Source organism: Hydra vulgaris, chromosome 13 (assembly GCF_038396675.1).
Source record: "Hydra vulgaris chromosome 13, alternate assembly HydraT2T_AEP".
In the NCBI taxonomy this organism is placed as follows: Eukaryota; Metazoa; Cnidaria; class Hydrozoa; order Anthoathecata; family Hydridae; genus Hydra; species Hydra vulgaris.
The window spans coordinates 37,224,425-37,237,685 of record NC_088932.1 but is presented as its reverse complement, the minus strand read 5'-3'; the positions used below and the strand labels follow the sequence as shown (position 1 = coordinate 37,237,685).

General features: G+C 28.2%; 1 protein-coding gene across 3 annotated transcripts in view; it reads right to left on the bottom strand.

Moving 5' to 3' along the window:
- LOC136089230 (uncharacterized) overlaps positions 1-13,261 on the bottom strand; it is a 164,470-nt gene continuing 151,209 nt past the window's right edge. The window contains exons 9-10 of one of the 3 annotated variants that reach the window (XM_065815024.1): positions 1,938-2,039; positions 1-890 (exon numbers count right to left, since the gene is read on the bottom strand). In XM_065815024.1, coding sequence (XP_065671096.1) covers positions 295-890; positions 1,938-2,039 — 698 coding nt within the window. In that variant the 3' untranslated portion in view covers positions 1-294. The remainder of the gene's footprint in view (positions 891-1,937; positions 2,040-13,261) is intronic. The other 2 variants (XM_065815022.1, XM_065815023.1) reach the window with 2 other exon arrangements.

The window sequence follows — 13,261 nt, the reverse complement described above, 5'->3', positions numbered from 1 at the left end:
ATCTTAAATAAAAGTTATAAAATGTATACGACTGTAAGTAAATTCACATTCAGTTTGCGAAAAGGAAACTGGATGCAGTTATCAGTGATTATAAGCCAAGTGAGGTATTTGTCATTATTAAAAAAATTTAATTAAAAAATTAATCTCAAGTTAATATAAAAATAATGAAAAATGTTTTTATTTTGATTCTCTTTTCATCGTTTACAATTTCACTTTTAGCGTTTTATATATATATTTTTTAATTCTTCATTTTTCTACTTCTTCTTTTTTTTTTCTCTTTCTTTTATACTTCTTTTATTTCTTTTCGAATTTTTTTTCTTCTTCTATCGTCGCAATAATTTGTTGACACATTAACTCGTAAGCATCGAGGATTTTGCAATTTTGTAATGCATTAAGAAACTCTTGCATCGTCAATCTTTGACTTGATAAAATATCAATCAACTTTTCTGTGGGACTGTATGCGTTTTGGTACATGATAGACTTCGCGATCCTGTTAACATCTTCTTTAGTATCAAGGAGTTTAAAAGCAACATCTTTCCAGGGTTGTTCATTAGGGATTAAACTGATAAGTTTATAGGTAAAATTTGATAAATCTATTTTCTTAATATTGGAAACTTTTTCTTCGTCTGAATAATTGAAACTATTTAAAAACTCTAGTGCGCGATTCAAACAAAGAGTTTGCAAGCACGCGCACAAATCTTTGATTTTTAATTTCGGTTTACATTGTTCCAACTTTTCAAATAATGACTTAGCGGGATTTCCACCACCGCAATAGGCAAGTAAAATCTTTTTGCGGTCATTTTCTTGTAATTTAAAATAATCCACGAATTCATCCAATCGTTCATTTTGATCCAAATTTTTAATTAAACAGGGGAATCCATTACAATAATCTAAAAACACAATTTTACTTTCTCATCTTAGATTTTATTTATGTTTTAAACATTCCACGTAAATAATAAAAGCGCTTTCTTTTGTTTTCTTATATCATGCGAGGTACGTGACGCAATGTCTATAAACATTGAAGTGATTCAAATTTCATCGATTCTTAAAATGGAACTTCAAACTCATTTAACTTACTCACTATTTATGAAAAAAAAAAGGTTTGAAGTCACAATTTTTTGTTTTTAATAATTTTTAGTGTCCCTGATAGCTCAGTTTGGAGCCAGATACATTAAAATTCAATTTTATAAATTTTTTGTATGGCTTTTTGTGTGAACTTTTCTGACAAATAGAAAACATTCTCCTTGAATATATAAAAAAAATCAAAATCAAGTTAGAAAAAGTGAAAATTATGTTTAGTTAGGATAATTTTCATTTAAATGTTTGTAGTTGCTTTTATCTAAAGCATGAGATTAAGGTTGCGTCTTGCTTAATAGAGCTTAAACTTAACAGAATTTAAACTTATTAGAGCATAAACTTAACAGAACATAAACTTTAAATGGCATTAAACATAATACGTGGTACCTAATTGTAAACGTAAAGACATTTGTCACAAAACATTTTAAGTGCAAAGTTAGAATTATCAAAAAAGTGAATAAATGAATTAACAAGTCTAAACCTATCAAAATTATTAACTTTACGCACCACTGTGTAGCACCTCTGCGTAGCAACACTATGTAGCAAATGTCACATTTCTTGTATGATATAATTTATGTTGGTACCAAATAATACCATGGTACAGAATCAATCCAATGTATATAAATCTGTTTTTTTATTAAGGACATTTTTATTGATTTTTTTGAGACTTCAAGAATTTAAAAAAAATCTGTAAAAAAATCAATGTAGGTAGCACCTCTATAAGCACTTAATTTATATAACAACTAACTGCTTTTATGCATTAAAAAAAAACTACAACTAAATTACAAATTTAAATTTAAAAATTCTTAATTTAGTTAAAAATCAAAATTAAAAAAAAATTTAAATTAAAAAATTCTAACATTTGATAGACAAACTTGCTTTCTGTTTAAAACGATTCTTATCATCATCTGATAGATCATCAAAAGCGCAATTCTGGTTATTGTTTAACAATTGGTTATTACCTAAAAAGAAATATTCAATTAACGAAAGTTACTAACTATGGCAAGAAAAATTGCTCACTTGAAAGAAAAAGGCTTCTGTTACCTGGTTTTACCTTGGACTTAAAAAATTAGATGTTACTTAAATTAAAATATATATTTTGTCATAAACACTGTCAACATAATGTGATTCTAAAGGTATGAAAATTTGTATTTATTTCTTAAAGAAGCATTAGAAAATTAGGTAAATAAAACCCAAAACTTTATCCTAAATTAACTGAAAAACTTAAATTTCCTAAATTAAACAAAAAGGTAATTATCAAACAATATATAAATCAATATTGATATATTTATTATTATTATATATATAAACATATGTATGTGCTAGTGCATAAACACTGTCTTCCTAAACATAAGCAAAAAAATCAAAAATTCTACTTCTTCATTTACTGTGTACAGCATTTTTTTTAAAACATTAACTCTTTTAACAGAATCAATTTGATAATATGTGCAAGTTACATATAACAATCACACATACACATATATATGTATATATATATATATATATATATATACATATATATTTATATATATATATATATATATATATATATACATATATATAAATATATATATATATATCAGTCAGATCAGGTAATATATATATATATATATATATATATATATATATATATATATATATATATATATATATATATATATATATATATGTATATATATATATATATACATATATATAAATATATATATATATATATATATATATATATATATATATATATATATATCAGTCAGATCAGGTAATATATATATATATATATTTATATATATATATATATATATATATATATATATATATATATATATATATATATATATATATCAGTCAGATCAGGTAATATATATATATATATATATATATATATATATATATATATATATATATATGTATATATATATATATATATATATATATATATATATATATATATATATATATATATATATATATATATATATATATATATAAGTCAGATCAGGTAATATTTATATATATATATATATAAATATATATATATATATATTTATATATATATATATATATATATATATATATATATGTATATATATATAAATATATATATATATATTTATATATATATATATATATATATATATATATATATATATATATATATATATATATATATCATCAGTCAGATCAGGTTATCCTGCAACTGGTAACATGTAACTCAGTACAATCTGCTTCATGTCCTGCTGCCTTGTAGGATACGCCTTTTTAAGCAAAGGCTAGGAGATGCCAACTCCGACTTAAAACACCCCCTGCCTTGGGGCTCTTGGTTAAGTAAAGGCTAGAGATGGTGTCTCGATAAAAATACTCATCTTGCGCAAATTTTAAATGCACCTGGCTACTGTCTTGTAGAAGGCCTCCTAGGCAAAGACTTAAGGGGTAAACAGATTCTATCTGTTGACCAGCCTCGCACCCCTTCTTCATCTATTAGGCTGGCACAGATGTATTTTTATTAAATTGTTTCCAGTTTAGGATGTTGAATGCTGGATCTTCTTGACTCAATGCATGGGTTTTGCTTGTGTCTCTGTTTTTATGACTCCTAATGAGGGTACAGGTGTAAAACTCAGTTTTATGGTTCTGAGGCCGACTGGTAGTCAGGTTTCCCGAACTCTGTGGTAGCTCTCAGAGAAACTGATTCCATCAACAGCTGAAAAATATCAAAGTATTAACAGTGCCATGTTGCGCATCGATGGTGTCCCTGTTTGTACTTTTGGTGTGCAATGCGGAGGCCACATTTGGAGCCCTATGTTACAGCTTAGGGTTTATTAGTATTAGTGAGGCTATTGCTTGGGCTATGAAACAGTGTTCTGAGTACTATCTATGCTTTGAGTCAAGTTCTTCAATCTAATTTCAAAATGAATAAAGTACCAAAAACTATAAAACACAAAAAACCATCATCATCACCAAGTTCTCTAAACCTATCATTCACTAATATTCGTGGTCTTTGAAGTATCTTTTCTTCTGTTGAGTCTTATCTCATGCAAAGTTCCTACTTGCTCTTTGTGAGACTAATTTGAGTTCAGCTGTCTCATCTTGTGATCTTAGTGTTGATGGTTATCTTCCTTTAATTCGTAAAGACTCCAATAGACACATGCTTGGCTTGGGTATTTACATTCGTAAGAATTCACCCATTTGTCGTTTGTCATCTGTTGAAACTAGGTTTGAATCCACAGACTATTCTTTCATGTGCTTTCGTTTAGCACCACTTCACTCTATTGCCTTTCTCTTTGTTCCATATCATCTATATCATCCATATCATTCTATATCATTGCCTTTCTCTTTGTTCTATATCTTCATCTCAAGACTGCACTCTTTTTGATGTTATTTCTGATCATATTGACCAAGCCCTCTCTCTTTATCCATCAGCTAATATAGTTGTTGTTGGTGATTTTAATGCTCACCACTCTGAATGGCTTGGCACTAGTGTCACTGATTCTGCAGGCATTAAAGCCCACAACTTTTGCTTTTCTCAATCCCTAACTCAAATAGTCAACTTTCCAACTCACTTTCCAGACAATCCAAATCATTTACCTTCTCTACTCGACTTATATCTTGTTTCTGAACCTAGTCAGTGCTCAGTTTCTTCACATTTACCCTTAGGCGCTTCTGATCACAGCTTAATCTCTCTAAAACTAATATCTCATTCTTCTTCATCACCTGAATGCTCTTATTATCGAACCTCTTACAACTACAGTATAGCTGACTGGGATATTTCCATGATTTTCTTCGTGATGGCCCTTGGGTGGAAATCTTTTGGCTTCCTGTCAACAAATGTGCTTCTTACATAACTTCGTGGATTCAGGCTGGCATGGAATCTTTTGTTCCCTCTCGACGATTCCAGGTCAAGCCTCACTCTCCTTCATGGTTTTCCTCACACTGTGCTGCTGCGATTGCCAATTGAAACCGTTACTTCCATATTTATCAGCAAAACAATTCTCCAGAAAACAGACGTCTGTTTATTACTGCCAGAAACAATTGTAAAAAGGTTTTGTCTAACGCCAAAACCCGCTATTCTCAGGTCATGAAATCTCGTATCTCATCTCAAAAATTAGGCTCTCATGAATTCTGGAGAATCTTTAATAATATCAATAATAAGGGCAAATCTTTAATTCCACCTCTCTTGTATGGTTCAGATTTTGTCACCTCACCAAAAAAAAAGACAAAGCTGAATTGTTTGCTAAAAACTTTTCATCAATATCATCTCTTGATTCCACTAGTTGCATTCTACCTGATATTGCCAACAAAAAAGTTGATCCGTTGCCTGACATTCATATCACTCCAGCGCCTGTATCAAAAGTGATTTCCTGTCTAGATACTTCTACAGCTTGTGGCCTGGACAACATACCTGTTATTGTCTTGCAGAAGTGTTCTCCAGAGCTGTCGTCTATACTCTCAAAACTATTCAGCATGTGCTTATCAGAGTCTTGTTTTCCAGCCTGCTGGAAAGCGGCATCTGTTATCCCCATCTTCAAAAACTCTGGAGAGCGATCTGATTTGTCTAACTACCGCCCCATTAGTCTTCTTTTCGACTCGATCTTCCAGATATTCTCACATCTAAGGTGGCATTGTTTGCTGATGATACTACCATTTATTCTTGTCGTGATAAGAAACCAACACCCTCTGATTTCTTGGAGGCATTTGAGCTTGAAAAGGATCTCACTTCTGCTACAGCATGGGGCTCACAGTGGCTGGTGAACTTCAATACAGATAAAAATCAATTTTTTTCAGCCAATCGTTATCGCAATAATTTAGATCTTCCTATATATATGAATGGTGATGTACTCGATGAGTCATCCACTCTTCATCTTCTAGGGTTAACTCTTACTTCCAATCTTTCTTGGAAACCATATATCAAATCAGTTGCAAAATTAGCATCTGCTAAGGTTGCATCTCTTTATCGAGCTCGTCACTTTCTTACTTTGGAGTCTATTTTCTACCTCAAATCTCAAATCCGGCCTTGTATGGAATACTGCTGCCATATCTGGGAAGGTACTTCTAATGATGCCCTTTCTCTTTTAGACAAGGTGCAAAAACGCATTGTAAACATAGTTTGACCTGCTCTAGCAGCCAACCTCCAACCATTATCACCTCATCGTAATGTTGCTTCTCTTTTTCTTTTCTACAAATACTATAATGGGCACTGCTCTAAAGAGGTAGCGTCTCTTGTGCCATCTACTGAAATTCATTCTCGTGTTACTTGTCAATCAATTAAGTGTCATCCTTTTTCTGTAACTGTTTTTAAGTGCTCCAAAAGCGCTTATTCGTCTAGTTTTTTCCTCGAACATCAGCTCTTTAAAATTCGATTCCTTTATCTTGCTTTCCTGATTCATATAATTTGCAATCCTTTAAGTCGTCTGTCAATCGTTATCTTGCTCTACAATCTTTATCTTTTTCGTTTCAGTAACTTCCAACTTTAATTAGTGGCTGCTTGCAGCCTTGTTGGAAGCGAAGATGTTTAAAAAAAAATAAAAAATAAATATACAAATATATATATATGTATATATATATATATATATATATATGTATATATATATATATATATATATATATATATATATATATATATATATATATATATATATATATATATAAAGATATATATATATATATATATATATAAAGATATATATATATATATATATATATATATATATATATATATATATATATAATATATATATATATATATTTATATATATATATACATAGGGTAGGGCGGGGCTAGTTGGACAATTTTTACTAAGTCTAACAGATCTCTTGATCAGTACATTGGATTAATATAATTTTTTCACTATTAGAAAGATAATTTGATCTGCTAAAAAATGATTGAGACAAAAAACCTTTTTTCGATTTGTTTTAAAAAATATTATTGAAAGTTTATTAGGCTGTTTAACCTACCTCAGCGGGGTAAGTTGAGCAATTGTGTGGGGTAAGTTGAGCAATAAAAAAATGAATGTATTTCTGTGACAACTGCTAACTCTGTTATAAAACCAAAACATAGTCTCCTTATAAATTAAATATATACTTTTAATTTTGACAAATTATTTAAGATGTGAATATAAAAACTAATAATTTTGAGACTAAAACAAAAACGAAACAAAACTTTTTAATCTTAAAACTAAACACAACTTTTTAAACATATTTTTAAACAAAACTTTTTAATATTATGATAAAATAATAACTAAACACTTAATGTTAGTCTTTAATTTTCATTTTGCAGTTAAAAAAATATAGTTTTGACCAAAATGTGAATCTTATTTTGAATGAGACCATTGATTGCAACCTTGACACTGGATCCAATTTTCTTCTGGTAGACTTTTAGAATAACTCTCCCATTATACAAGACAAGCATAATCATGTTCTACACCTGTCTTCAATTTTTTTGTCATCTTAGTTTTTTTGTTTGATTGTTTTTTAACTTTTTTAATATTTCCTAGCAGCTGAGTCTCCTTATTACCATGATCTGCATAGAATTGACAGGCAGAACTTTTTTTGGTTTCTTTAGAATTTCTTTCTTCTCAGTTTTTTTGTTTGTTTGTTTTTTTACTTTTTTTAATATACAATATAACTGAGTCTCTTTATTATCATGCTCTTTATTATTATTTGATTGACAGGTAGATCATTTTTTTTGTTTCTCAACTTTTTTTAAGTTTCTTAGTTTGCTGCTGTTTTAATATAACTCTTTCTGTTAAAATAGCAGATTTCCTTTTTCTTTGTCTTGACAAATGTATCTTTCTTGGTGCTGCTTTTGGGTAAGGTCACACAGTTTCTGGAGAAAACACGTTTAGGAGTTTCAAGAATAAGTAGCATTGTCTCTTTATTAATACTATTATTGACAGTTTAACCTGAAGATGATGTTAAACATGCTTCGGAATGAGCTCTGTGTAATAGCTCAGATACGAGATTTGCTGGTTCTACACGATCTGTGACAAATTATGGTAAAAAATAATCAGCAAAAATGTTTGCATTGTACGGGTATACGCTAGTTTTTTGAAAACCCTTTGTAATGTTAGTACACATTATAGCTAATGGCAATGAATCAGATACAATTTATGGTTTATCGTAAATTGCTATGGCTTTTTCAGGATTGTTTCTCAGTCATGCATCTTGTGCAACTGATAGGTACTTTTTAAAAGGTCCAAACACTGATACATCTAGTGGCTGAAGCTTATGGCTGCAAGGTGGTGGTAAAGACAACAAGGCTATTCCATTCTCCTTTGCTAAGTTTAGTGTTTCAAAATGTAAGTGAGAAGAGTGATTGTCCAAAATCAACAGAATTTTATATTCATTTGAAGGCTTCACATACCTAATAAAATGTTGCATAAAATTTTTGAATTCAATATCTGTAACCCAGCCACTTGAAATATCATACTTTATATATACTTTAAAATGGCTATATGTTTTTTAAATATGCACACTATTATAATATTATTATCATAATAAACATAGCAAACAAGATCAATTTAAAAAAATTATTCAAGAACTTTTCAACTTGAAGGTTTTATTGACCACGTAATATTGAAGTAAAAATATTTTTAAAATATTAAAAAATCAAATAATTTTAAACCATACTAACATATTTTAAAAAAAAAGGTTTAAGATATTACCTTATAATTGTTATGAGTATTTTATAATGATTAATTTAAAAGTGTGAATGGACCGTAAAATGTTTACCAAACGTAAAATATATATGTCAATATATATATATATATATATATATATATATATATATATATATATATATATATATATATATATATATATTGGCAGATAAGAGAATATTGGCGTATTAGATAATAAAATTCGAATAGGGTTCCCATATTTAAAACTTTTTATAGATGTCACATTGATATTTTTTTTTCACTCTGTGGATCTATGGAAAAATGACAAGAGGCATATGATTTCATGAATGGTATCCACCCAACTATTAAATTTACTTTTAATAAGTCTAATTCTTCAATTAATTTTTATAGTTTGTGAAATAAGGATGAAACTTAGAAGAGAGGGAGGATAAAAAAATTAAAGATATATTGAATAGATGTTCAGAACAAAGGAAAGATTGTAAAGTAAAGGGTATAGTAAAAACTACATATTAAAACTACATATGTACAAGTAACATATTGCAACTACCTGATTAAATGTGTTGTATTGGATGTATTATTTTTTATTAATGTAAAAATGTGGTTTCCCAAAACATAATATAAATCATGATATTGATATATATTACTATAAATGATATTAACTTGCGATTATTATCATTTATACAGCTCTTTTATCTCATAGAATGCACTGAAATGGCGTTCTGGCACCTTTTTTTTTACGCTTTTTAAATATGATCTATTTTTAGAACACAAACTTTACGTTATTTAAGACAGAAATTTTTATTATATCATTAACGAACTTCCTGTTATAAGCATTTTAAATTCAAAGTTATAACTTAATTGGTTTATTTATAAAGTGATATAGAAATATTAACTAAACAAAATAACGCAAAACTAAATATATGACAAAAATCACAAGCTTCTTCTCAGCTGACTCTCCGGTTTAGAAAAGAAATCAAATTGATTACAAAGAATCTGCTTGACATCAGGCTGCGTTAAAAATGTTAAAGAAGCTAAAAAAGAGACTCTTTCAAACAATATTTAAAGTCTTTAATGCATAAGAAAATTTTAACAGCAAATATATTTTCAATTGCATATAAAGTTGCTGAAGGAAATCAGTCCCTTAGCAACTTTGAAATGGAAGTTGATCATCAACAATTATAGGAGTTGAAATGGGTCGTATTCTTAAAAAAAACTCATTTGTTATTATTGTCAATCATACTAAATGATTGACAATATTAATAATAATTCTTTTCCTCTTTTCGTTACCTATATTAAAGGTAACGAAATGAGGAAAAAAATTATTGCAGAAGTCATGAAATCAATGAGCAAATTTTGTTAATAATTGATGAGTCAACCACTATAAGCCAAAAATCAACACTGATAGTGTCTACTTTTATGATATGTTTGAAGCGCTGGTGAATTATTTTGAAGTCTCTATCACAAGTTTGCTTCAGTTTTTGTTTAGAATCTCTATTTTTATTTCTGAATTTTACTCCACCAAAAAAGTTCCAAAAACTGATTCGGTTTGATCTGAACACCTTTTAAATGAAACTTAAAGAGTCAATTAAAAAAAAGATTGCTTGCTGACAAAGATGTTAAATTTTTTCAATAGGCTCTTATCTTAGACCAAAAAATAAGAAATCTGTCAATAAGAGTACAATTAAATGAAAGAGAAATGATTCGCGGATTCCTTTTAAAGTATTCAAGGATTTTGAGAATATTTTTTCAGAATATTTTTTTTTTAATTTTGATTATTCAGTACCCAATCTACATACTTGTACAAACGAATGCGAATGAGGACTATTATTATTTTCACAGATCAATCTGATCATCACACCAACAAGGAATTCATTAATGACCAAAACAGTTTAAACATAGTTTATTTAACATTGGACCACCACTAACAAGCTTTGACCATTTAAAGTACTTCGATTCGTGGTTACATAGGGTAAGGCATTTAGCTGTAGACACTAAGAGCAAGGAAAGGAGACAAGATTTGTCCAACAAAAATTGGAAAAGATTTATATAGAAGTTTATAGTTTTATGTAAATTGAAACTTAAATACAGTGCCGTGACCCCTTGCCCCACTTAGCCCCCACCAAAAAAAAACACACGTGATTATTCAAAAATATTATTTTTTATTACTTGAAAAAAAATTCAAAAAGCTTTTTTAATTAAAACAGGTTTTTTTATTTGTTCCCGTCTCATTGGGTATGATTTTATAAGGAGCCTACTAATGGCTACACATATATATAAAATTTATTTACTAAATGTAATTGCTTATTTCAACTTCATTTTTGACATGTAAAGAAAAATACAGGTGAGTTTTGGCACCTCATTTTCTACGAAAAATGCACTGCATATATATTAGGGTGCATTAAAAAACATAATTTTTTTAAAACTGTTTTGTAATAGCTCTAAATATATGCGATATAATAAAATATCAATGGATTAGAATAAATTTTGAAAAAAAAAATATTTTTAGAGGTACCCCAAGTCCCTTGAACATTTATAGAGTCCCTATTATTCTGGGAAACAAAATTCTTCAAAAGTAGGTCAACCTGGCATTCAAAAGTAGTGAAATTTTATAAAAAGTTCAAAAATATTAATTGCTTTATAAAAAAACCATATTAAAAAAAAATATTATCGAAAAGCTTGTAAAAATGCACTTTTTTTTAAGTTAAAAAAAAATTTAGTTATTATGCAATATATTTTGAAATAATAATTTTTACATGAAACAAATATTATTTTTGAACTTTATATAGAATTTTGCTTCTTTTGAGTTGCTCTATTTTTGTAGAACTTTTTTTTTTTAAATCTTGTATGACTCTAGAATCATTTCAATATATTGACTTTAGAATCATTCAAAATGAATGATTCTAGAGTCCAATCAATGAAGAGGATGCTAAGAGTCTACTGAAAAAAGATTCATGAGTAATGTTTTAATAATGTACTAATGAGTAAAGTACTTGTTTTTTCCACAGCTGTTGATCCAAGGTATAAACTGTCACTTTTCCCTGATGAACAAAAAAATTTGGCTAAAATTTGGCTTTTGTCTGAGATAAAGGATCAAATAAATTCACAAAAAGAGTCTACTATGGATAATATGTCAGAAACAGATTAATCTTCGTCCAATAGCCCTAATTCCTCACCAACCAATAAAGGTTGTCAGCCGTCTACATCAGCTTTATATGCATCAAATTGAAGAATGACAATTGCAAAAAGTTTTCTTAATTGCTATGAGCTAGAAGAAGAAAGAAAAAGTAACTGTAAAAGAAAAAAGCAAAGAAAAAGTATAGGAATAACAGATGAAGAGATAAAAAAAGAAATAGTTTGTTTTATGGCTGGGAAAGAAATAGGTAAATTCAAAAATGAAGAAGCAGTATTAAAATGATGTATTGATAATAAGAATTATTATCTTCATATATGCTGTATAGCAAGAAAACTTCAATCAGCCCCTTCATTAGTCATTCAGAGGAACTATTCTCAGAGGCAGGTAACATTTTTGAGGAAAAAAGAGCTGGTTTGTTGTCAAAAACTGGAGAGCAGCTCTTATTTTTGCACCACAGTATATATATATATATATATATATATATATATATATATATATATATAAATATATATATATATATATATATATATATATATATATATATATATATATATATATATATATATATATATATATATATATGTCAGGCTCTATGACTAAATAGAATCATATCTAATGAAGAAAATGTAGAGCTAAAAAATCTGGCTAGAACCTGAATTGTTAATCAAATCAATTTATGGTTGTCACAATGATGGTAATAGTTATATTGCTTTTTACAAAATATAGATTAGAAACAAAATTATAGATAAGAATCAAAAATAGGATAGAAGATAGAATCGTGAGATTCTATCTTCTATCCTAGAAGTTACTGGAAATAAAGAAGACCCTAGAAGTTACTGGAAATAAAGAAGAGTGTTGGAATGACTTTTATAAAGCAGTTACAAAGAAATGATTTAACTTTCCTAGATACACAATATAAAACAACCTTATGAAGAAGATCATCATGTCAAACTTTATTGAAAGCTTTAGATATGTCAGGAGCAATAGACCGTGCTTTGTTGCCTCCATCTAATGAACAATAAAGTTATTCAATGGTATGAGCAAAAAAATTCCATTCTGCTGATACTTTATAATCTAAATCATGGTGACATAAGTTAGATATGTTTTTATAATTTTTGTATTGTGAACCTGCCATATCACTAAAATAAATGCAATCGTTAAAGTAAGGCAACAACTCTTTTGTTTTATTACTTCATGAATGAAACAATGAAATGAGTTTGTATTGTGTTGTAAATGATCTGAAATGATACAAACACTTTTACATTTTATCATATTTTCTTCCGTATAGTAAATAACAAAAGGATACAATGTTGCTTGACTGTTCGAAGGGAAACCTTGTACTGAATCTTAAATTAAAAACCTGTAATTTCAGCAAAGTCAAGTAATGCTAAAATATGATTACTTGGTAATGGTATTT